Source organism: Notolepis coatsorum, assembly GCF_963971535.1.
Source record: "Notolepis coatsorum genome assembly, chromosome: 1".
In the NCBI taxonomy this organism is placed as follows: Eukaryota; Metazoa; Chordata; class Actinopteri; order Aulopiformes; family Paralepididae; genus Notolepis; species Notolepis coatsorum.
Genome location: NC_140165.1, coordinates 206,244,959 through 206,272,392, shown reverse-complemented (window position 1 = coordinate 206,272,392; position 27,434 = coordinate 206,244,959). Strand labels below are relative to the sequence as shown.

At 43.3% G+C, this 27,434-nt stretch overlaps 1 protein-coding gene across 1 annotated transcript in view; it reads right to left on the bottom strand.

Moving 5' to 3' along the window:
- Positions 1-3,494: 3,494 nt before the first annotated feature.
- LOC311226821 (TRPM8 channel-associated factor homolog) overlaps positions 3,495-27,434 on the bottom strand; it is a 32,449-nt gene continuing 8,509 nt past the window's right edge. Inside the window, exons 5-12 of the mRNA XM_084312231.1 lie at positions 19,876-20,177; positions 17,050-17,224; positions 15,815-15,909; positions 12,681-12,894; positions 9,506-9,742; positions 7,955-8,178; positions 4,999-5,112; positions 3,495-3,907 (exon numbers count right to left, since the gene is read on the bottom strand). Of these exons, the coding sequence (XP_084168357.1) occupies positions 3,665-3,907; positions 4,999-5,112; positions 7,955-8,178; positions 9,506-9,742; positions 12,681-12,894; positions 15,815-15,909; positions 17,050-17,224; positions 19,876-20,177 (1,604 nt within the window). The 3' untranslated portion in view covers positions 3,495-3,664. The remainder of the gene's footprint in view (positions 3,908-4,998; positions 5,113-7,954; positions 8,179-9,505; positions 9,743-12,680; positions 12,895-15,814; positions 15,910-17,049; positions 17,225-19,875; positions 20,178-27,434) is intronic.

Genomic DNA, 27,434 nt, shown 5'->3' with positions numbered 1-27,434 from the left:
TTCATCCATAAATATAAAGTGTGGGGAGTGGGTGCTACAGTGTGTTTGTTTAAAGTGGGTGTGTGCTATAAAGTGTGTGTAGTGGGTGCTACAGTGTGTTTGTTTAAAGTGAGTGTGTGCGTGTGGATGTGTGTGCTATGTGTGTTTGGTGGTTGTTGTTGTGTAGTGTTCATTCATTGTTCGTTTAGCAGCCTGATGGCCTGGGGATAGAAGCTACTTCTGAGTCTTTCTGTGCTCGCCTTGAGACTCCTGTATCGCTTGCCTGACGGCAGCAGTTCAAAGAGGCAGTTGTTCGGGTGGCTCGAGTCCTTAATAATTCTCTTAGCCTTCCCCTTGCAACGCTTGTAGTAAATGTTCTGGAGGGTGGGGAGCCCCCCTCCAATTGTGCGTTCGGCTGAACGTGTCACTCTTTGTAGTCTGCTTTGGTCTTTTGCAGTGCTATTCCCAAACCAGGAGGTGATGTTGCCGGTCAAGATGCTCTCTATTGTACATGAGTAGAAGTTCTTAAGGATCTTCTGGCTGACTTGGAACTTCCTTAGGCGCCTGAGGAAGTAGAGGCGTTGTCGTGCCTTCTTCACCACACTGTTAATGTGTATGGTCCATTTCAAGTCCTCGGATATGTGGGCTCCGAGGTACTTGAAGCTGTTGACTCTCTCAACCGGTGCCCCGTCGATGCTGAGGGGGCTGTAGTCCTTGACCCCCGACCTCCTGAAGTCCACAATCATCTCCTTTGTTTTGCTGACGTTCAGGGAGAGGCTGTTTTCCTGGCACCATCCCGCCAGGACCTTGACCTCTTCCAGGTAGGCCCTCTCGTCGTTGGCAGAGATCAGGCCCACCACCACTGTGTCGTCAGCAAATTTGACGATTGTATTGCTACTCCGCTGAGCCACACAGTCGTGTGTGTACAGGGAGTAGAGGAGGGGACTCAGAACACAGCCCTGGGGGGCCCCTATGTTGAGGGTGATGGATGAGGAGGTGCAGTTGCCTGCTCTCACCACCTGGGGTCTGCCAGTCAGGAAGTCCAAGACCCACTGGCAGAGGTCATAGCCCAAGCCCAGGTCCCTGAGCTTGGCTATGAGTATGGAGGGGACTATGGTATTGAATGCCGAGCTGTAGTCGATGAATAGCATTCTCACATAGTTCCCCTGCCTCTTGTCCAGGTGTGATGCTGCTGTGTGCAGCACATGGGATATGGCGTCCTCCGTGGACCTGTTGGGGCGGTATGCAAATTGCAGGGGGTCCATGTTGATGGGGAGGGAGGAGCAGATGTAGCCCTTTACTAGCTTCTCAAAGCACTTCATGGCTATGGAGGTGAGAGCTACAGGGCGGTAGTCGTTGAGGCAAGCAGGCTTGGATTTTTTGGGTACAGGGATAATAGTGGACTTCTTCAGGCAGTCTATAGTCTATAGTGTCTATAGTTTTGAATATTTTGAGTTTGTAGCGTTGTCCTCTCAGCTATGCAGCATTCACTTGAGTTGAGACTGGTCTTCAAATGGCAAGACTTATGGGTACTGTAGTAGTTACCATGGAAATTAGTAAAGATTAGTCTTGTACCCATGCATTTCTTCTAGTTTTTCTCAAATGTAAAAGCGACCTGATGTTGACGACTCGAGGTGAAGTGACCTGATGTTGACGACTCGAGGTGAAGTGACCTGATGTTGACTTGAGGTGAAGTGACCTGATGTTGACTCGAGGTGAAGTGACCTGATGTTGACTCGAGGTGAAGTGACCTGATGTTGACTCGAGGTGAAGTGACCTGATGTTGACTCGAGGTGAAGTGACCTGATGTTGACTTGAGGTGAAGTGACCTGATGTTGACTCGAGGTGACGACACCTGATGTTGACTCGAGGTGACGACCTGATGTTGACTCGAGGTGACGACCTGATGTTGACTCGAGGTGAAGTGACCTGATGTTGACTCGAGGTGACGACCTGATGTTGACTCGAGGTGAAGTGACCTGATGTTGACTCGAGGTGAAGTGACCCGATGTTGACTCGAGGTGAAGTGACCTGATGTTGACTCGAGGTGAAGTGACCTGATGTTGGCTCGAGGTGAAGTGACCCGATGTTGGCTCGAGGTGAAGTGACCTGATGTTGACTCGAGGTGAAGTGACCTGATGTTGACTCGAGGTGAAGTGACCTGATGTTGACTCGAGGTGAAGTGACCCGATGTTGGCTCGAGGTGAAGTGACCCGATGTTGGCTCGAGGTGAAGTGACCCGATGTTGGCTCGAGGTGAAGTGACCCGATGTTGGCTCGAGGTGAAGTGACCTGATGTTGACTCGAGGTGAAGTGACCCGATGTTGGCTCGAGGTGAAGTGACCCGATGTTGGCTCGAGGTGAAGTGACCTGATGTTGACTCGAGGTGAAGTGACCTGATGTTGACTCGAGGTGAAGTGACCTGATGTTGACTCGAGGTGAAGTGACCTGATGTTGACTCGAGGTGACGACCTGATGTTGACTCGAGGTGAAGTGACCTGATGTTGGCTCGAGGTGAAGTGACCCGATGTTGACTCAAGGTGACGACCTGATGTTGACTCGAGGTGAAGTGACCTGATGTTGACTCGAGGTGAAGTGACCTGTTGACTCGAGGTGACGACCTGATGTTGACTCGAGGTGAAGTGACCTGATGTTGACTCGAGGTGAAGTGACGTGATGTTGACTCGAGGTGAAGTGACCTGATGTTGACGACTCGAGGTGAAGTGACCTGATGTTGAGCATTTTTTGATTTTTCTTTACATGGTAAAAAGAAACATACAACTGGATCATCTTTTTTCACCTTTTATTTATCCACTATATTTGGGTGAACCTTCAATTTGGACCAAGCCTTTAATTCCTTTCACACAATAAACTATGACCAGTAGTATGAATATTACCTGTATAGAAAGTATACAGGTACATCACAGGTTAATTATTATCATTACCATATCTCGCTCCGAGTGAGAGAAACTCTACATAGAAAGAGAGAGAGAGAGAGACACCTTGGTATTTGCTGCACTCTGTATTTGGTATGTCAACATGGTTTTCATGCAGGCCCACTGTTTTCTTTTGTAGTTGACATAATGCACTGGCAAAGTTGATTGTGTTGTTGCATTGTGAAGAGGTGCAGTGTGAATTTGGCCGACAACTGCCAATCTCCCTGCCCCCACCATGGAGAACAAGCATTTTTTCTTTCTGCTGCCACAGAGACGTGTGTTTGGATAAATACACCTTTCAGGTGTAAAGTTCTTCAGAATTCTATCTTGGGATTCTATAAATGCATAGGTTTAAATGAGCAGTGGCCATTTTTCATCATCATCATTCTCGAAATTCGATCTTACATCTGAGAATGCACAACACCTGAAACGATTACTGGTAGTAGATTGTCTGTGTATATGTTTGTTCGCTCCAAGAGAGAGGGAGTGAGAAAGCAGTTCGTTCTCATTTTAAAGTGAATCTCTGCATGCTCTGAGGGAGAGAGAGCGAGCAAGAGAGAAAGAACAGAGAAGAAGCTTTGGTATTATATATTATTTTAATGTTAAAAATATAATTACTGCAGGAGTGTGAGGCCCTTTGGAGGCACAAGTGACTTGAAAACAACTCTTAAATGTCATTAAAAAATGTATAATCACACAAAAAAACATGCCCCTAAGCCACCACCTCCACCTCTATCAGCAGTAGATGGTTCATCCATACTGGACCATGGGGTGGTCGTACCAGGCAGGCAGGCTGGAGAGTTTCTCCTCAGTAGATGGCTCTATAGGCCAGCCCCAGGCCTTGAAGAAGCCAGCCAAGTTCTTCCCTATTGCCTGGGAGAAGGTCTCGGCGTACAGGTTCATCTTGCCTTTGTTGTCCTTGGGGAAGTTTGTCATGTTGTGGTAGGCACCAAACACCTTCTTAAAGGCCTCCCAGCCAAACTGTTCCTGGAGCTGTGGGGGTGGGAAAGGACAGATGGGGGCGGGGGGAGCATGGTGGATGCAAGACAGACATTTAAGAGGTATTGTTAACTCATTTATTGTTGTGAATTAGACAAAGATTACACATCTACTGTATATAATAAACCCATTGCATTATTATCACAAGGGAATTGTAGTATTTTAAGTAAATATTAAATCACCACCACTACTAAAACTACTACTAACAATCCACTAATGTAAAAAAGAACGTCATTCTCCAGTGCAGTTTTTTTGTTTATTTATTATTATAGTCTATACTGACTAAGGTTTTTGATGGCAGACTTAATGTCCTCTTTCATCGTCTTACTCTGGTGGGTTGGGTTGAGTGGAGGACATTAACACCAGGATGGCAGCCTGCAGGAGGCTAACTCCCTGTAAAGAGACTGAACAGCTTTACTGTACGTCAACGTCTATTTTACTATATCAGACCGCCGATTGGGATTCCCTTTCGGCACACTGCAGCTTTGGCTACCAAGTTGAAATAGAAGCCTGTTTGGCCAGAAGCATGGCTAGTTACCAGCTTGCTTGAGTTTGCACAGAGAATCAACAAGAAGGCCCTGGCTGTAATGTTGGACCATGCTGTTAATGGTCCATTCTTAAAAATGTGCTTCTTTAGTTTGAAGGGATAGTTCAGATTTTTGGAACCCTAGCCCTAATGATGACCTCAATGGGTAGAATCCTTTCCCAGCACAATCCATGCCGTTTCTCATACTAGTTCTGGCTAGTTAGCCACGAAACGAATGCAAAGTCAATGGGGTCGAGCTCTTGTCTGTACAAGCTGATTGAAGCGAACTGACATTTACTGCACATTACACACAAAGTAGATTTCCGTGAGCTTAAGTCCACTTATACAGACAGGGGCTCGACCCCATTGACTTTGCATTGGTTTGTGGCAAACTATGAGGAACAGCACGGACTGTGCCAAGAGAGGACTCTACCACTCAACATAATCAATGGTATAGAGCTAGAAAAAAACTGAAAAAAAAACACAGAACTATCCCTTTAACCATAGAACTAAGCCTACTTTTTCTTCCTCTTCACAACGTAGGACCACCTGTGATCACCTGCAGGTAGGTCTCCAGAGCCACCCACATGCTCCAGCTGCTGAGCTTCCTGCCGCCCTTCACATAGTCCTCTGCTCGTTTCTTCCTCCCCTCTGGCTTCAAGGCTCCATGTGCCTGTGGTACACACATCACGTTCACTAAGTATGACACACATCACGTTCACTAAGTATGACACACATCACGTTCACTATGTATGACACACATCACGTTCACTATGTATGACACACATCACGTTCACTATGTATGACACGCATCACGTTCACTATGTATGACATACATCACGTTCACTAAGTATGACACACATCACGTTCACTATGTATGACACACATCACATTCACTACAGTACGTATGACACACATCACGTTCACTAAGTATGATACACATCACGTTCACTACGTATGACACACATCACCTTCACTACGTATGACACACAATGAAAAGAAATGAAAGTGATGCTGTCCAGAATTTAAAACGTTTCTTTTGACATTGGCTAAAACGCCTGTCTTCAAAATGTGATGTGAAAATAGGTAGACAAAATATGTTGGGTAAAAAATAATCAGTGACATTTCCTACATACTGTAAAGACATTTTTGAGAGACTTTGTCTCGCCGCATTGTGTTGTTACAAAGGTGGTTAATGGGCAAAGAGAAAGTAGCAAAAAGCATGAATCGGTCTTCCAAGGCCCCTTATTATGTCTCTTGATGTAATCGACCTATCAAACCTTCTCTTGATCCTCCAATCACAACTGTTGCTTTTTTCTGACAAACAGCAACAGTTGTGATTAGAGGATCAAGAAAAGAGGGCAGGGTTTGAGATCAATTTGCAAGTTGTGAAGTGTATAAAGAGCATATTTCGGTTGTATTTGGCTTAACACTGCAAAAGATCATATCTGAATCTTAGGACCTTGTATTGGAAAATGGCAGGAGTGGGGTCAGAGGTCAATAAAAACCATGCTGACCCTAGCTGGCAGAGAAGACAAGAATCAGCAAGAGTCAGGGAGCAACGCCTATTGTGAAACATCTCTATAATATAAGAAGGTCTGAGACAGTTGGGAGATGAGAGCCAGGCTGCCTGCCAGTCGTGCCAGCAGACACGGGTTTGATTTGAACCTTCTGCTTTGTTTGTGATTATTCTGGAATATTGAACATGTATTATTGATTATACTACATGTACATATCCATTCTATTAAATTATGAAAATTGTTCCCCGATCTTCATTTTGTCTGGATAATTTTCTCTGCATCGGGTAGGTTCTGGGTAAGGATATATTTCTGAAAGCAAATACTTATATGTGACGGGTGCGTTGGTCAGGCAAACCAGTCTATGAGAAGTCAGGAACACCTCTGACTGAAACGTTGCATTTAATAAACTGATGAGCGAGTGACGACAGTGTGTGGGATTATTTTGGAATTATTTTGAGACCAGAATGCTAAATCAACTCTTCCTCTCCTTGTTAACTACAACAAGCAATGCTGTTTGTTATTTAACACTTTGATTGCCTAAGGCTAAATTTATGATATACCATAGGTTGCCAGCTCTATTTGTCTATGAATAAGTACCCCTTCTTTGCAGGGCTATAACTTTTTAAATTCTATTGCTAAATTGCCATTATTATGGCCCATTCAAAGTCCTATATGTATTGTTCATTGTGTAGCAACGTTAAACTTTTTCATTCACATATTCATAGTAAAATATGGTCTAATGTATAAGGATGTTTTCATCTCTTTCTGCAGCTTTCTCCAGAACGTGATCTATAGCCCCAAATGCATTATATTGATGATGAAATACAGTTTGATGGCAATCGGCGCGATATAAAAAATTTCAATTGGACGTACTTCTAGAAGTTTCTACGTATCATCTGATATTGACCGGATGGGCGGGGGATCGTTTATAATTCCGTGGGCAGCGTTATATCATTCATCTAGTGTGGGTCATATGTTCATCAGAGCAGTTTATATCGAACAATAACGCTGAATCTTACCGTATCTTCCTCGCGCCGTTGGACAATCAGCGTGGTGTAGACCGTTTTCGATTATGGGATGTTTATCCAGATGAACCATTTTCAGGTTGTATAATACTATATACGTCCAAATAACGTTGTTTATTGAGTTAGGGCGAGCTATTGATCATCCAGTGTGTTGAGATGGAGTCCGGCTACCGATCGCGAGTGCCCGGAGCACATAGGATGAGCACTTCCTGTTTGGCGAGCCCCTCCCTCTTGGCCGATCTGCCGATCGGCCACCAGATGGCGCTCTCGAACCGTTAAACAGTTGATGGGAGCTCACCAGTACATCTCAGGGCTCCGGAAAGAAAATATGATTTCGATCACAGATTTTTGAAATGTTGATATCAAAGACGAGTTACGGCGTCTTCGGCAACTTGAGCATGGCGGGGAAGGACGCCTAAAAACGTCTTCTGGCAGCCAAAGTGTTAAGATGAGGTCGGACTCGGCACTGACAGATTTGTGTTCATTATGCTGCTTTTATAAAGCCTCAAATGACGGCTTACAATATACAATTTTGGCTGGTAGCTCTCGGGCTAGGTGGTAAATAAAAAAGTAGATCTTGGTTCAAAAAAGGTTGGCCACCCCTGCTGTAGGCACTTAAAAACCACACAGGTTTATTGGAAACAGAAGTAGAAAATTATCCAAAAACCCTATGAAGTGAACTACCGTTTCATGCGGTATGATACTAAATTAGAGGCTATTAAATGTATTCCAGGTGGCACTGGCCTGTTTACATAAGATAAGATAAGATAAGATATTCCTTTATTGATCCCCTTGGGGGAAATTCAGGCATCATAGCAGCATGGTGGAAGGGGAGGGGGGTATGTGGTATGATACTAAATTAGAGGCTATTAAATGTATTCGAGGTGGCACTGGCCTGTTTACATGTGGTATGATACTAAATTAGAGGCTATTAAATGTATTCCAGGTAGTTGAAACAGCTTTACTCCACCTTTGCCCTGTTGATCCCCAGCACCTCTTCATGCACATACACAGACCACAGGTTGCATGTGCACTCTGTGGTGTGTGATGGGAACTCCCAGCAGCCTCTCTGTTGGTTGTGTCCGAGCTCGTGAATGGCGCCCCAGAGGCCAGATTGTCGGGCCTTCTCATAGTTGACCAGGTCAGCGGCCACTGTGGAATGCATCATAACAGGGTAGCCGGCATGCATCCAACCTGGGGAGAGAGAGAGAGAGAGAGAGAGAGAAAAAGAGAGAGAGAATACAAAATTGACCTAAACTGTGTTATCTGTTCAAACCAGATCAATAGTGGATATTGGAGTGAGCCAATTAAAAAATAAAAACAAAAACATAATTTTTTTTAATTTTAATTCATGGGAAAATTTGGTTCCAATAACAGGAGTACAACGTTTAGGATTTTTGCCTACCTAAATGTTTATTGTGAGCGATCTGTAGTGCTGAATTTCCCTTCTATTCTAAGTACTTCTATTCTATTCTATAAATACAAGAAACATAACCCAACTGATAAAAATACCAGTGTTGGGCCAGTTACTTTCAAAATGTGATACCGGTATATTTAGGGTTGTCACAGTTGACGCAAGAATAATGAGTTAGTGCAAATCTTTTTTTAATGGTAGTTTCCCCCCAGCATAACGCACATTCTGATGTCCCTTTGCCTGACCCATAGTTTGGGATTGATGTGTTTTTGGGAGATTTGAAAAACAACCATGTTTTGCTCACATAATGTTACTTGACATAATAACTAATAATAAATAAACTTTGTTATAGAAATATATATATATTACTCTAATGCATGACATTAGTAATGCAGTACATCCAACACTGTAAAATACAAAAATCTCAAAAGCTTACACCTGAAATGGATACATGTAAATGCAGTGCTTTGCACCATAACCATTCGTGGAATAACCATAATCAACCATATTACACAACCCTAACACAAGTCCAGTGTCTTATTTTTTTTTGGGGGGGTATGAACAAGCCCCAACTCATACTGAATGCGACCCCACTACCCCCATTTCAACTCAATAAATGGCTACAACAACAACCCCCACTATTGCAACATGAAAACGAAAATGTCTAATTATTATTATAAATTTTTTTCACATGGTAAATACACAGATAATAAAATGGTATGTATCTGCTTGTCTAACTCCAGGGTAGATGGCAAATAAGCAAATTTCCCAAAAAGTTGGCGTGTTCCTTTAAAGTTCAACACAACCTCGGCCCTCCTAGATTTGTTACCACTGCGAGAGACGCCATCTGGATACCTATCTAGCTAACTAAGATGTTGACCCTTGACGTAATATCAGGTCAGAAATAAGAATAGACTGTTCTTTTTTATCAACACTGTCTCAGCTTAAGGTCCAAGTGAACATAGTACAGTATATCATTGTCTTAAAGGTTTTATCTTCTAAGAAAATGCTATCCAAATCCTACACTACTTTTACACATGATGATATTGTATCATTATCTTTTAAGATCATCATCAAGCCCTTGCGGGAACAAGAAAGAAGACTAACCGTGGGAGATCTGTACATCTGCAACAAAGCGTTCTTTGCGGTGGAACTTATGGGGGATGACTGCCAGGTCAGCGATGCCCCTCATGATGTCATTCCAATGTGCCGCAACCAGATCGGGGCGATCCAGCTCCCGAACGACATCCGACGGCACGGTGAGGATGATATTGTCAAACTCCAGCTCCGCCCAGGGGGAGGGTGCTGCACGGAGCAAAGACCAATCGGCTGGTGACGTCACACCTGGAGAAAGAGAAGTGGTTGTTGTCTGTACATCAGACTGGCACTGCATTTTGATGACCAAGACTCCGTTTTGATCGCACCACGCCTCTTTTGGGGGGCAAACAACTCTGGAAATAAACAGGGATTAGATGGTGTTTGTTCATAAACTACAACTTTAGGACAACACACAGGGATATACTGAAAATCACGTCGAAGACTATTAAAGGCCCAGCAATAGTCATTGCCTCTTAGTTTTAGGTCACTTGGAGATTCATAAGAGTAATATTAAATGTCCAGGTAGGGAAATGAGGAAATATCCTGCAGCTGACTGGGGAAATACTATAGAAGGAGCCTTAAAACGGATCAAACCTAACTTTTCACAATGGTGCGAATGCTCAATGGTGGGCAGTGTTGGAAAGTAATTACTTGACTTAACATGATGCACTAACAAAACAAACTTTTCAAACAATGTAAGCGTTCTGCCGACAGACCAAATACAATGGAGGTCAATAGGAGCGGTGTTAACAAACCGGTGACTTTGAGAACACCCAGAGGAATGATCTGCGTATCTGGGTACATTTTCTGTTTCAGAACTGAGAACACTACTGTAGAATATTATATAATTTTGTGTATATAAAATACAACAAACATTCTGTGGGTCCACTAAATCAGTCTCCCATTCATGTCTATGGAGCAGCTCCATACTTAATACCTGATGATACCAAGTTTGAGTCTTGACTAATGTTCACAATTGACTTCACTAGGCCATGGAAATAACAGACTGGAATTCATACTTTTGGTGGTGTTCCCCTTTAACCTGCTTAATACTTAAAATATGGAGCACCATTTTTATTAAAAACAAATAAATAAGCATCTCAATGCATCTTTTCCACCGTCTTGACCAGGGCTTCCTGGAAGAAGGGATATTGTATCTCAATGGGCCCTTCCTGGCTAAATTTGTATTTATTTATTAAATATTTCTTTACACTTACATTTAAACTCGGGAGTCATTGAGGGAGGCCCTAATTTTCAATGCCCGCCGAGTGTACATGGTATATGAGATTTTAATCTTAATTATGAATTAAGAACATAGTATGAATGCTACATTTAAACATGTCAATACACCTTCCCAAAGTCTAGTTCAAAGATAATATGTGAGATTCTTCTGTATCATCGAACACCTATTTCAACAGGAGTGTATATAAACGAGGGCATGCCTTCTATGGAGATGCAACATTTTCTGTCTCTGAGTCGGATGTCAATGGGACAGTACCAAATCCTACATCCCTATCCCTTACATTCCTACATCCCTATCCCCTACATAAATGGTAAATGGCTGCATTTATATAGCACTTTACAATTTGGACATTTTACCCATTCACTCACACATTCACACACCGATTGCAACCATGCAAAGTGACAACCTGCTCATCAGGAGCAGTTAGGGGTTAAGTGTCTTGCTCAGGGACACTTCGAAACCCCCCCCCCCCCCCCCCCCCAGCCATCCCCATCCCTATCCCCATCATCCATATCCCCTACATTCATATCCCCTACATCACAGGTCGGCAATAGGCGGCCTGCGGGCCGAAATTGGCCCGCCAGCAATAATATCTGGCCCCTCAGATTATTTAGAAAAAAAATTTAATTGAATTTGTTTAATATATCAGACCAACTAGGCTAGGCTATATGTTAGCTATAATGTCCAAATAGAGAATCTACCACCACCTAAATAATGCTTATACTTTGTTTTATCCATGTTGAGAGTGAATAACAGGTAGGCAGCGAGGTGCAATGTAGCACTTGTTCAACATGAAAAAAGTTGGTGGACAGTGCCTGGTGCTGAAATAACAAACAAGCAGTGTGGTGTGAAATTAAAACACCAGTTCAGTAAGTCATTCAAACTGTATATTTACTTATATATAACTGTGGGGGCACCACACATGTGAACAGTAACGATGCAATTAAACTGAAGTCAAATCAGAATTAGGTATATAAGGAATTAAAACAAGACATTTATTAACAAAAAAAGACCCTCTAAAGCCGGGCGCAACACTAGACATGTTTTGTAAAACATTAAATATATGTTTTGATTTGTTTGTGATAAAGACTTGCTTTATTGTATCAGAATCGGTTGTCATCTCAAAATGTAATGCATCTCTCCGAGAATGCATGGATGTAAATCATAGAATCTTGAAATATCTAGATTGGTTGTTTTCTCTGGACTGCTGTAGCTATCCATTTATCATGTATGTCTGTCACTATAGCCAATGGAAATGCTAGAAATGGTCACGTGGACTGGGAGAACCAATGGAAAATTCCTATCGTTTCTCAATAGTCCAGTGCGCTCCACAGAAAGGGCATTCAGATTACGCATTGGTTGCGCGTAATGTAAAATAGACCGATAAGAGAGAGGTGCTTGTCTCTGGTTTTATAATAAAATGGCAAAAAGACAAAGGTATAATGTTCAGTGCAAATGTGTATGTCGTTTACAGTTTATTATGTCACCTATGCAGCTCGTTTATTTTGTCCATTCTGTCTCTGCCACAAATGTATGTATTAGTTATAAGGTGGTCTGTCACAGAGTTAAAATGTTTTCACTATCAATTAAATTAGCCATTGTTTTTGTTTCCGGCCCCCCATACAATGGCTTGGAAAAAATTTGGCCCTCAGCCAAATTGAAGACCCCTGCCCTACATCCCTACAACCTACATCCCTATTATCTACATCCCGACACCCTACAACCCTACATGCCTGTCCTCTACATCCATACAACGCTACACCCCTACATCCCTACACCTCTACCCTCTTCATCCTCATCCCCTACATCCCTACCCCCTACATCCCAATCCACTACAATGCACAACACACACCACATCCCCTTCACTAAACCCACAGGTGCATGCCAACACACATATAGCCCTCACCAAAGACATACACCCACACACCGACATGCACTCACCAGACTTGTAGTATGGTGCAGGTATGGCCACCTGCACCATGACATCTGGTGCCTCCACCTGTGTTTTGGGTGGGGCCACCAGGTAGATAAGACCGCCCCACAGATTCCACACCTGCACCATCTCCGTGGTAACAGGAAAACGCTCATGGACACATGGCGCCCTCTTCAGCTCTTTCGCTTTGCCAAGATTGTCAGTCTGACAGCCAATCTGGACCTGGGGGACACACAGAGTGAATTACGTTACTTTGTGAGTTGTGACATTTCCCAGAATGATGGAGGTGTCCTCGGAAGCACAACACAGGCTAATGGGGCTATAGTTCCACAAAGGCAGCCAGTAAAACAGTGCTTAGGTCAGGGGTCCCCAAACCTTTTCCTGTGAGGGCCACATAACTTTTCCCTTCTCTGGTGGAGGCCGGGGTCAGTTTGTAACAGAAAAAGTGTGACGATCGCAGGGGTGCCTAAACGTAAACATTTATTGTTTTCCAGAAAGCCACACATAACAAAATATGAATAACCCTTTCCGGGATCTTCACAGAAAAAAAGTCAGGAAATAAATAATAACACTATTAATGAAATAAATAACACTATTTATGAAATAAATATACAGTACCTACAGACCACCTAGCTCTAGCTCTGTACTATTTAAAAGCACAGTGCAGGACACACTCAAAGGTTATCGCACCTCAGAGATGGTAGTGGACATGTATGACAGGACAAAGGCCATATGTAATGGCCTTGGGATTGAGGAACATACTACCAGCCAAAGGAGGAAGCAGAAAAGGATGGACGAGTATGTAGTTGAGTCATCTTGTGGCACAAGCTCAGACCTCAGCTCAGGAGATCAGCTGAGACAGAGACTGTTCTATCCAGGCATACAGGCATGTTATCCAGCCTCAGACCAGTTTCTCTCAGTGGAATTGCTGCAACCCCTCGCCACACATTACAAACTGCCAGAGGAGATCACAGTTGCAAAGTGTTTCCTGGCCAGGACAGGCAGAGATGCAGTCCCTACTATCCAAAGTGTCTTTTCCCTCCTGGATGATAATAATAATAATGCATTTTATTTACAAGGCGCCTTTCAGGACACTAAAAAAAAAGTCCACAAATCGGTGAATGAAAAAATTATAGGATCAAATGAAAACTACAACTTACTAAAAATGGATGTTTAAAAGTACTAAAAACCGGGCGGCTACGTGGCGTAGTGGGCAAGGCGCTCGCCACGAAATCTGGAGACGCTGGGCTCGCCTGTTCGAGCCCAGCGCTCCACATTTGCTTTCAGTTTAGCTGGTCGTCCGTACTAATACACATTGGCCGTATTAGGGGGTGGGAAACTGATGGGTGGGGATCGGGCGTTGTGGACAGCGACTCCTACAGGTCGGTTGGTGCGCCTGCGCAGTAGAATCAGGAAGTGTCGGGGGCAGCGTGAGCCTCCCACGCGTTACTCCTCGCCACTGAGAGATCGAGCTGCGCAGGTGAAAAGATGCGACTGCTGTTACCTCAAGTACCGGAGGGGACTTGTGCTATGTATGACTTAGTCCACATTGCAGCCGGCTTGTGGGAGGCAAGAAACAGCGTTCGTGACAGGGGAGGGTTGAATTGGATGATACGAAATTGGGATGGGAGAAAATATAGAAAATGGGAGAAAAAGTGGATAAAAAAAAAAAAGTACTAAAAACCAACAAAAAATATCAAACACTAACAAACATTCAGCACAGACAATGGGGATGCTGCCATCTTAAAAAAATAAAATAAAAAAATTATTATTATTTTTAAAGCTCCGGGGCGCTAGGGGGCTGGGCCAAATGTGGAGGCGGGCCGGATCCAGCCCGCGGGCCGTAGTTTGGGGACCACTGGCTTAGGATATATAAGTAGGGATGCTCGATATTGGCTTTTTTACCAATACCGATATACCGATATTGTCCAACTCTTAATTTCCGATACCGATATCAACCGATACCGATATATGCAAAAAAAATTGAAAACCGATACCGATATTTTCCGATATCACATTTTAATGCCGATATCGGCCGATAATATCGGTAGGCCGATAATATCGGACATCCCTAGATATAAGATACAACAGGGGAAAAGATTCATACATACATGCTGAACCCTGTGTCTGTGGGTATTTAGCTAGGAAAAAATTATAGAAACCAAGGCCCAGTCACCTCAGCAAAGGCTAGGAAATTATGAAATCATATTACGAGGATGTGACTATGATTATGAGTATGGAGGTGGTGTCTGCATGCATATACATAAAGATACCAAATTCATTAACCGTACTGACCTGAATCATGAGGCAATTGAAACTGTATGGGTTGAAATGTTGTTCGAAAGGGCTAAATCTGTACTAGTCGGCACAATCTACAGACCGCCAGAACAGAGTGGGCTTTATGATACACTTGATGGGTGTTTAGCTGGGGTTGAAGATGTAGAAAAAAATCGTATTGGGGACTGGAACACGGATATGCAATGTAAAGAAGCACCCGTCTTCAAGTACTTCAGTAGGTTTTGTGATCTGCACAGTTTCAGCCAGCTAATCACCCAACCCACAAGAGTGTGTGATTCAACACAAACTACCATTGATCTCATTCTGACAAGTCCAGGATCTCCAATAAAGGGGTTATAAATAGCATGCGGGTTAAGCGATCATTATATGATATTCTGTACCCGCAAAAAGCTAAAACAAAGAACAGAGAAGCTGGAATAACAACAAACACAGAGGGAGTGTGACTTCATTCTCGGCTCAGGACACCATTACTATATATACCGGTAAATATATCTTTATATAGCTAATTGTCATTTGCTGCTATATTAATATTCAATATTTGCAATATAGCACCTTTAACATTCTGTGTGATGTTTTGCTCTATAAGAAAAAAGGTTTACAGCTACAAATAACAATGTGAACAATTATTCCTAGAATATCGCCAATATCTGAAAGAAACGTTGAACCAATTTCTTAAACAAGACAAGACGGGAACGAGCGAGTCTGAGCGTGTAATGGTGGACCATGGATGAGTATTTCTTCGAGCTGGATATTTCAATTTCAAACTGAATGGGATCCTATGAGCAGATCATTTGACTTGAGATGAGTGGGAAAAAATGCAGTAAATTACACTTTTATTACGTACCTTCCATCCCTTATTGACAATCTCAGGTGGCATGGCCATGTAGGTCTTCATACCAGGTGAGAGGTAGAGACCTGTACTGATCCACTCCTCTCCTCCTGAGATGCACATGGAGAGAAAGAGCAGAGGTTGGACAACATCAAATTATACACTGTATGGATGTTAACAATTAATTGAAGATCGATTGATTGATCGTTAAGGATTTACTCGAACACATGACATTTACTCAATCTATCAAACAATGATATGTTACAATGTTGTCGGTCTCTTATTACATTGTAGCTGTCAGTAGAACTGGTTTATTTTCAAAGCATGTTTAACTTTCAATGAACAGATGGAGGGTGCAATATAACTATGATGAGGAGGCAAATACCTGTGTCTGGAAAATAAACAAGGGAAAAAAACACAAGCAACGGCAACTTTCAAAATTAAGCAGGATAAGAGAAGCATTGATTTTTAAAAAGTGAGTCTCCGCATTTATCGAAAACGGCATGATCGATATGGTTGACGCCGGAGGATTTCGGCAAATGATACACCTGCTTGAGCCAGCGTGCCATATCCCACACAAAACCACCTTGCACATCGAGGAGTGCTACACCGATGCAAAGTTAGGAGTTGCTCACGGAGCTAGCTAACGTTTGCTCGCAAGGTTGCATTGGCAACAGACAGCTGGACTGCCCTGACGACCGAAAGCTACTAGATCACTAGCCCCTTTCGTGACTGTGATGCACGCCAACAAGGTTTGGCCGAGTGAATCCACAGTCCCTTGCTCCTCAATGGGAAACCAACCTAGATTTACCCTGAAGAACTGGTCCTATACCTGAACCGTTCGTTATACAAGTATCACAGAAACATTTCAAAGGTACTCACAGTTGCACAAGGGTTTTGAACAGACAAACGTTAGAGTTTGAAAGCTTGGCGTTGCTAATAAACATTTTAAATAATTTCTATAAACTGGTCAACACAGCTTTATTTCCGGCATTGGGTGCCTGATGCGCATGCGCTGTGATCACAGCGCAGGCGCATCAGGCAGCTAAAGCTGTTTTGAGCAGTGTTGACCAGTCTATAAAAAATATTTAAAATGTTTATTAGCAACGCCAAGCTTTCAAACTCTAACGTTTGAGAGAGAGAGAGAGAGAGAGAGAGAGAGAGAGAGAGAGAGAGAGAGAGAGAGAGAGAGAGAGAGAGAGAGAGAGAGAAAGAGAAATAATATATCCAGTTGTACATCTTGGTCTTACCTGCTGTGTTGACATTCATTTTGACCCTGTAGTTGTAGACAACAGGCATCACAGGGTTGTCCTTGATGAGGTAAGGTAGGAGAGCATCGGGGTCTGGACACACCTTGTACACCTCTGCCCCCACATTGAGGAGCAAGTGGTCCTTAGGGCTCCGCACCGGGCAACTGTCACACACCTGGGTGAAAGACGAGAGGAGATGATGACAGAGAGAATGACTAAGCATTGTTGGCATTAGGAGACGTGTCTATGGTTACGCAAACAGCTGGCTATTGATTGTACCTATTGCAAAGAATGGACATTCTGTACGTCTGTGACATGTCCAGGGAGCGAAATTAACTTTTTGACTCACCGGCCAGTGGCGGGTAGATGGGAAGAATCTACCCGCCAAGCATATTTCTTACCCGCCAACTTTTTTTTGATACACATTTTTTTTATTATTATTTTATATAGATTTTTTTTTAATAAAATATATATATTATATAATCATACTTGTGATTGTGTTATCTGCGAGACATCGCCACCTCGCTGTCTGCAAACAGCTCCACTGTCTGTGTGTATACTCGAGTGGCCTCCAGCTCCAGCAAGGATTCTCCGGCGCTGCAGCTGGACCCTAAACGCTACATTCAGCATGCAAAAGAATTCTCCGGCGCTGCACCTGGACCCTAGTCAGCAGCCCTCACTCATGCGATGTAAACCAGGGACTCGAATACGCATGTTGTTGTTGTAGGACATTGATGCCAAGAGCTATCTGTAGCTACTGCTGGATGGCGTTGGGACAACGCCTCAGTGAACTATTTAGTTTACTGCGACATTTCGTAGTGACTAGTTACCTAGCCAACGGAGGTATTATGCACTAGACCAGGGGTGGCCAACCTTTTTTGAACCAAGATCTACTTTTTTATTTACCACCTAGCCCGAGAGCTACCAGCCAAAATTGTATATTGTAAGCAGTCATTTGAGGCTTTATAAAAGCAGCATAATGAACACAAATCTGTCAGTGCCGAGTCCGACCTCATCTTAAATAACAAACAGCATTGCTTGTTGTAGTTAACAAGGAGAGGAAGAGTTGATTTAGCAAAAAAAAAAAAAAAAAATTTTTTAATAATCAAATTTTATTAATCAAGATCTACTTGAAATCAGCCCGCGATCTACCTGTCGATCGCGATCGACTGGTTGGGCACCACTGCACTAGACTATTGCTGGAGGATTTGTTGATGTCGGGAGCTATCCGTAGCTAGCCGGCTGGATAACGTTACACAATGCCTCGTGTATTAAACTAAGTGAATAGTTGACTGGGTCATTTTGTAACGGTAGCTAACGTTATCTCACGAAGGTCCCACACTGACTAGACTAACGTCACGGTGAGGCAATAGCCTCTGTTTACATGCAGGCATTAGCAGCAGCAGCAGTGCTATCTAACGTCACGGTGACTCGGAGGCAATAGCCTCTGTTTACATGCAGGCATACAGAAACAGGTGGGGAGGGGCTAGCAGCAGTGCGCGGTGCGCGCTTCATGTCGGCTGAGACAGCGAGTGAGAACTCCGCTAAAGAATTGGATCATGATTTTCGGTTTTCACATGACTATTTGATAGCCCGTCACACGGCGCTCAGACGTCTCAGTGGGAGGCGCCAAACGTAAAAACTGAGCGCAAATGGCGGGTGGCGCTCTCTAGTTTCGGTCCCTGGACATGTCTATAACTGAACTGGGATTAGGGGTTGGGCGGCCAACCAGGTATATAACCCAAGACATTTTTCTTTTTAGACTGAGCTGGTAATGTCACCTCACCAGTTTGACTCCCACCTTTAATCATTTACACACAGACAGCAGCAGTTCCACTCCTGCTCCTTGCCCTTTGACCTGGAGTCATGTAACGGAGCAAAGCCCCATCCCTAAATCCCGCCAACTCCCACAATCTGGGTCTGAGGTCAAGATCTTGCTTGAATTTAATCTATTAATTTGTGATTTATCAAATGGAAAACAACAATATGTTTTTTGTAGTCTCATATCCCCAATTTCATTATGCCAATTACCCCTTGATCGTTGCGCTACCCTACTGTCAGTTTGGGGAGGGTGTAGACTACCACATGCCTCCTCCGATACATGTGGAGTCGCCAACCGCTTCTTTTCACCTGGCTGAGAGTAGTTTAACTGGGAGAGCGTAACGTGCACAGAGGTTCATGCTATCTCCCCAAGATATCCTCCCTTGCTGTAGAGGTGCATCGACCGACCAGTAGGAGTCACTGTTGCAACGACCACCTGCTTCCCACCCGTGAACACTGCCAATTGTGTTTGTAGGAACATCTGACAACGCCAGAGGTACCGCTGCCAGGAATTGAACCCGGGTCTCGGTGGGAGAGTAATTAGACCTCTATATTATCCAGACCACCCAGACACCCCTGCAATATCACATTTAAATTGTTAAAGATGCACTATCTAAGACTTTCAATGATTTGAAGTTAGGGCAGTGCAACTTCTTACAATGGTCTGATTTCAAGTCCTGCCCCCTTTTCTTCATCCTCCAATCACAACTGTTGCTTCCTTCTGACAAACTTTGTACACCTGTAGACTCAACTACTACATATGGTGTTTAGGATGTAATTATATGTGATTGAGTTTACACTGACCTCCTTTCAAATAATCTAAAACCTTAGTTAGTGCCCTTTAAGGCATTGCATTGCAAAACATTAAGAAGAAGAAGTATTGTGATATTACTGTATCAGGAGTTGTCTGGTGATCCCCACCTTTAACTGGGATGCAAGTGTTTTTAAATAAAACACATAAAACACAAACACCACTGAAACACTGGACTATCACCCCCTGCCCACCTGTGGGATGCCTGTCTTCTTCAATATGTCCGTGAGGGTGGACAAGACCTGTGTATATGAAGAACAATCATGAGCCTTCATGTGCAAGTAGCTGGCACAGTCCGTGCCCAGCTTCTTGAGACACTCCTCTTCATGCTTGGTAAGCTCCTCCCCCTGGACGACATGACCAGCGAACCTTTTCAGCAGGTGGCGGAAGTGGTAGCTATCCTCACAGGTCCTGCCAAGGACAGGGGCCTTGTAGCAACCTGAAGTCACTGTATTCGCCAGCAGGCTCAGACCCATCTTGTTCAGAATGTGGTTCCCTGGAACACAGTTGAAAAGAAGTAATTTATTGATCAGATGCATTGTATGGTTGAGTCTATTGCCATATACAATCAGACCACAAAAAGGATTGGGGCAGTTGTATGAAAAATAAATGAGAAGATTTGCTTGCATGGTCTGAGGCAAAAGTGCAGAGTGTCACTTGTTCATTCTGGTTATTGGATTGCATGGTAAACATATTTAAAGGGGAAGTATTTTACTATTTCTTTCACTATTTGGGCACTTTTACACAATTCCTGTGAGTCTATGGAACACCTCTGTAATATATATATTTTTTTTTATTCATTGTTTTGTATTTCTAATCAAGTCCTCAAAAACAGCATTTTTCTACCTCAAGATCTCGAGCTGTTTTGAGCCTGGGCTCCTAAACCACTGTGTGGCCTGCGCCGCCTCTTGAACATTAACATGCAGCAGTGACTATATGACATCACATATAGGCACATTTTCAAACGACTCAGTTCAGTGAGGGTGAATATTGTGAGAGGAGAATTGGAAGAATGCGCCAATATGAGAATTAGAGACATAGATCATATTAATATAAGTCCACATAGCTAGGAAACAATGCTAAACACTCAAAAAGGCCATTTATAAGATAGTTCCCCTTTAAAGAAAAGGAAGTTGTTGCAGTATGTTCACCAAGTTCAGGTGAGCGTAAGGATCAGGGATGCCTAAAAGTGCAGTGTTTCCATTGAAGGAGGAATGAGAAAAAGAAGCAATCGCTGAAATGTCAGGACTTCGGTGAACTTGCCACCTAAACGTCCAGGACCTGAGGGAATATACAAGCCAAAAACGACTGCTGTCCTGCCATCCCATTCACTTGTCTTATGGACTTCAATGGGAATACTAGTTTGGAGGTGCTACACTAATGTATGCTACACTTCATACATACATGTCCGACAGCGTGGCTACATGAGTAGAGCTCTGGACTCGTGATCGGAAGATCACCGGTTCGAGGCCCGGTCAAGGCTGCTGTCGGAAAGTGGTGTTGTTGTCCTGGTACATGTTGTTGGTACATGTGCGAGTGCCATCCTTCAGATGAGAGTTTAAACCGAGGTTGTTAAAGAACCCAGGGAGCCTATCGCAAAGAGTAGGGGGTTCCTCTACATTCCTGACCAAATTCCAAATCAAGTCTCTGACATCAAGGCCACCAATTCCGCCCCCCCCTCACTTAATTGGCTGATATCAGTCCCTGTCTCCTGACACATTCAGCCATTGTGATGTTGTGTGCCTGGTGCCAGTGTATGGCAGCCATTGAGCCTGCGTAGCCCAAGGTTGGGTGAAGGAGGCAATTTCCACCCTACATTGTGGGGAGCGCTTTGAGTGTCTAGAAAAGCGCTATATTAATGTAATGATCATTCATTCATAATACCTTAAAGCTGAGGTAGGCAATTTTGGTCATAATAAATATTTGGTGAAATTCTCTTTACATCCCAACAGCTACCGAAGAAATTAAATACTCTGAGAAAATTATCCGGTCTCTGTAACTCTCCCCCAAAACCTCCGGGGGGGCCTGAATCTTAACACATTGAGTGCCAGCAACAAGGTATCTCGTTGTTGGCCGCCATGCGTTGAGTGCCAATGGCGAGAAATCTCGTTATTTAATCGTCATTTCTTTTATTAGCGATATCCATTCATTTTTCATCTATCCAGCCTCACGTTATCATTGGACTGGCTCTGATCTCGAAAAGGGCAAATACCGCCCCCTATCGTCTCCCGGATACATGTGGTAAGTATACACCCTCCCCAGACCGACATTAGGACAGCACGTGGTAGTATACACCCTCCCCAGAACGATAGTAGTGCAGCACGTGGTAGTCTACACCATCCCCAGACCGACATTAGGACAGCACGTGGTAGTCTACACCCTCCCCAGACCGACATTAGGACAGCACGTGGTAGTCTACACCCTCCCCAGACCGACATTAGGACAGCACGTGGTAGTCTACACCCTCCCCAGACCGACATTAGGACAGCACGTGGTAGTCTACACCCTCCCCAGACCGACATTAGGACAGCACGTGGTAGTCTACACCCTCCCCAGACCGACATTAGGACAGCACGTGGTAGTCTACACCCTCCCCAGACCGACATTAGGACAGCACGTGGTAGTCTACACCCTCCCCAGACCGACATTAGGACAGCATGTGGTAGTCTACACCCTCCCCAGACTGACAGTAGGGCAGCATGTGGTGGTCTACACCATCCCCAGACCAACAGTAGGGCAGCATGTGGTGGTCTACACCAGGGGTTCCCAAACTTTTCAGGCCAGGGCCCAGAAAATAAGGCGTCAGAGAGCCGCAGCCCAATGCACATCGTCAGGCTTTTTTTTTTTTTTTTTTTTTGCCAGGCGACCGATTTTTTAAGCCAAATATCACTTCAATCCTATTAAGTTAGTTCAAGTTAGTTATTCATTTATATGTGCTATTTATGAGAGGGCTAACTTGTTGCAAAATAATAATGATAATAATCATAGCCTCATTAAAATACTATTGTTGCTTCGGTTGTTTTCAGCGTTTTATGTGCATAATCTGTTATTTAGTTTGAAATGTTCGTTGAAATAAGTAGATTTTTCGTTTTTGTTTATTTATTAAGTTAATATAAAACCATATAGTCACATTTTAGAATAGAATAGAATTTTAGAATACAACTAGAAACACTGTCCTGGCCTGCTTCTAAGTTCAGTGGCCTGACAAAAAAAATAAAAAATAAAAAAATAAAAAATAAAAAAAATATCTTTTTTTATTTTTTTTATTTTTTTTTATTTTTTTTTTAAATCATCTCGCAGCCCACCCGTGGCTGCTCGCGGCCCACCTTTGGGTCGCGACCCCGACTTTGGGAACCACTGGTCTACACCATCCCCAGACTAACAGTAGGGCAGCATGTGGTGTAGGGCTGGGCGATATGATGATATCATATAAATATCGGGTACAGTTAATTAACGATACACTTTTTTAACGTATCGTGGATATCGTGATGTTTTGACCAAGAGAATTGTGTCGCGTCAATCTGGTCCACACGTTCAAACTTTTGAACAACGCAGCCCCCACACACACACTACTGCATCAAAGTTACTACTTATGATTAACAAAGTGCATTAGTTTTGTGGCATTAACGTTATATAGTTACACGTTCAATAACATCAGCGTATTTACCCGAACATAGCAACGTCCGAGGACGACATAGATAGCAAGCATTACTCGTTCATATCTCAGCCCGTGCTGAGTAGTGCCCATTCAGCGGTCTGTTAATAAAGTTTTCAATCAGACAGATGTATGGAAAGGCTTTTATTATAACATTCGTTGCAATAAAATCATTATGCCTTGTTTAGTCATGCTGCGGTGCGCTGGTAATCTAACTCGTCGGCCGCGGCGAGCTAACGTTGTTGTTGTTGTTCAGCTCTCGTCAAAATCAATGGAGGAAAAAACGAATAGCGCTTGCCGATTGGTGCTAAGAACAGCAGGGCGGGTGCAAGCGGTGTGACGTAATTGGTAGACTCGACTGTCAATCAAAATTATTCTGTTGCCGGCTGAATGAATGAAAACTTTATTAACAGATTGCAGAATGGGTACAATACAGTACAGCTCAATACAACAACAGTGGACTGGAGGATGAAGACCAGAAAAATACTTTCGGCTTTTTTACATAAGGGTCCTCCATTTTCAATTCATCAAAACATTTAGAGACATACAAATATACAGTAGTTTCATAAAAATGCTAAAATGCTATTGATTGATTGATTGATTGATTGATTTAAAACTTTATTAATATATTATATTGCAGAATGGGTACAGTACAGCTCAATACATACAATTGTTAAGGGGATGCAGACCAGAGAAAGACTTTTGTCTTGTTTACATCAGGGTCCCCCATTTTCAATTCATCATATTTCATATCTAAATAATATAATATCTCATTGCTAAATATATGCAATATATAATCTAATAATCCAATAATCTAAATCTAATATATAATATAAAAATGCTAAATGCATGGGTATTTTATTTTGTCTTTAATGTTAGCTTGCAAACTCAAATACTGTCTTGGTAAGCCTCATAATGAATTGTTTGGGGAAAAAAAGAAAAACATTGTGATGTGTATTGTGTATCGCCGAAAGGTCAAACCAACAGAGGAGACATGTGGTAAGTATACACCCTCCCCAGACCGACAGTAGTGCAGCACGTGGTAGTCTACACCCTCCCAGTAGAGCAGAATGTGTTAGTCTACACCAGAGGTCGGGAACCTATGGCTCGCGAGCCATATATGGCTCTTCTGGTGACAGCATATGGCTCCCAGAATTTTTTTAGTAAAAAAAAAATATATATATATATATATATATATATATATATATATATTTTAAAGTAAACAGAAATTAGTTTTGAAGATACAGCTAATAGTATCTGTAGCTGAAGATATAGCGAGCAGAGCTGGCGAGGGAACACAAGTGGACAGAAATAAAAAATCTTCAACCTGAAGACCAGCTGATTCTTAAAACTTGGAACGAGCTTCCTGTGACATACCACACAATGCAGCGTGAGTATTGCCGTATTGACCATGTTTGGCTCTACATATGCATGTGGGCAGTCATTCTCGCATATGAGGAACATTAAGACCAACCTTACGCTCACGTTTAACTGATGGAAGCCTCAACGCCTGCATGAAGCTCAACCTCACCACGTATGAACCAGATTACAAGGCCATCAGCAAAACCATGCAGCACCAGAAGTCGCATTAAAAGTAAGTCATATTTAATTTATTATACGTTAAAAATACTATATGGCTCTCAATGAAATATATTATATATCTATATCTCCCAGTCAAAAAGGTTCCTGACCCCTGGTCTACACCCTCCCCAGACCGACAGTAGGGCAGCATGTGGTAGTCTACACCCTCCCCAGACCGACAGTAGGGCAGCATGTGGTAGTCTACACCCTCCGCAGACAGACAGTAGGGCAGCATGTGGTGGTCTACACCATCCCCAGACCAACAGTAGGGCAGCATGTGGTGGTCTACTCTACACCATCCCCAGACCAACAGAGGAGACATGTGGTAAGTATACACCCTCCCCAGACCGATAGTAGTGCAGCACGTGGTAGTCTACACCATCCCCAGACCGACATTAGGACAGCATGTGGTAGTCTACACCCTCCCCAGACTGACATTAGGACAGCATGTGGTAGTCTACACCCTCCCCAGACTGACCGTAGGGCAGCATGTGGTAGTCTACACCCTCCCCAGACCGACAGTAGGGCAGCATGTGGTAGTCTACACGCTCCCCAGACCAACAGTAGGGCAGCATGCGGTAGTCTACACCAGTGGTTCCCAAAGTGGGGGTCGCCAGATGACTTAAAAAAATATATATAAATATATAGATTTCAGACGATTTTTTTTTTTTTTATATATTTTTTGTATGCAGTCAGGCCACTGAACTTAGAAGCAGGCCAGGCCGCCTGAATACTTTAGACAACAAATGTTTGTTTCCACGTCTCTGATTGGCCAGGTCATGTGACATGTGCGCCAATCGTGGGACCGCAAGTTTCTACACTGGTTAAGCTTAGGCGCTCTTTCGAAGTTGGTTAAGGTTAGAGTTTGTCTTAGAGCATGGCGATAGAACGCCTGCCCTGATTCCAAACTCTAACCTTAACCAACTGCGAAAGAGTCGCCTAAGCTTAACCAGTGATCAACTAGGCGTTAGGTACAGTAGTTTGCAGGTTGTTAGACCCGGAAATAGGCGCCGAACTTGCCGTCCCACAATTGGCGCACATGTCACATGACCTGGCCAATCAGAGCGCAAAACTCGAATGCGGAAACAAACATTTGTTGTCGAAAGTATACACGCGGCCAGGCCAGTGTTTCTAGTTGCAGCAGCGCAATAGTTGCATAACCTAGGTGGGGAACAACCAGGAGATCACTGCAACTCACACAAGTTGGAGAACTATCTCTCTCTCTCACACACACACACGTGATTGGTGGAGGACCCTTACAAAAAACAAAAAATCCATCAAATTCAGTGTTGTTGACACATGCTAGCCTGTAATAATCCCCCCCAGAAAAATCTACTTTGCATTTGATATATTGCAAATATATGCCATCACACACACTGGCATTTAAAGGGTTAGAATGTGGTGTTATGATCAGGGCTGAAGTTGAATAAAATATTGTATTTTTTTCAATCTGACATTACAAAAGAACAGAAAATCCATCAAAATCAGTGTTGTTGCTACATATGCTAGCCTGTTTTTTAACAATAATTTGTGATGCCATCACAAACACTGGCATTTAAAGGGTACAAATAAAAAAATTCCTGCACCAGAATGCAGGAAATGAAGTCTTTGTAACAAAAGATTTCCTGGTGGGGGAACCAGACCCTGCTTAAAAAGTGGCCTGACTGGGGCTATATTTTAAAAAAAAATTATGCAGTCAGGCCACTGAACTTAGAGGCAGGCCAGGCCACCTGAATACTTTAGACAACAAATGTTTGTTTCCACGTCTCTGATTGGCCAGGTCATGTGACATGTGCGCCAATCGTGGGACCGCAAGTTTCTACACTGGTTAAGCTTAGGCGCTCTTTCGAAGTTGGTTAAGGTTAGAGTTTGTCTTAGAGCATGGCGATAGAACGCCTGCCCCGATTCCAAACTCTAACCTTAACCAACTGCGAAAGAGTCGCCTAAGCTTAACCAGTGATCAACTAGGCATTAGGTAGTTTGCAGGCTGTTAGACCCGGAAATAGGCGCCGAACTTGCCGTCCCACGATTGGCGCACATGTCACATGACCTGGCCAATCAGAGCGCAAAACTCGAACGCGGACCAGGCCAGTGTTTCTAGTTGCAGCAGCGCAATAGTTGGATAACCTAGGTGGGGAACAACCAGGAGATCACTGCAACTCACACAAGTTGGAGAACTATCTCTCTCTCTCTCTCTCTCTCACACACACACACACGTGATTGGTGGAGGACCCTTACAAAAAACTAAAAAAGTGGCCTGACTGGGGCTATATTTTGCACTATATTTCCTGGCCTGAATGATTTCCCAAGTCCGGCCCTGGTTAAAAGCCTCCAATGCTTATTAGTGTGTGTGCGTTTGAACTAGGGCTGACCCCTATTAGTCGATTAGTCGACTAATCGGTCGAAAGGAGCCGTAGTCGACTGCCAACCTCTTAGTCAAATACAAAAGATATATATATATATATATTTATAAAATATTTTTTTATCATTCTTTCCAAAAGAAAAGAGGCCTAGAAG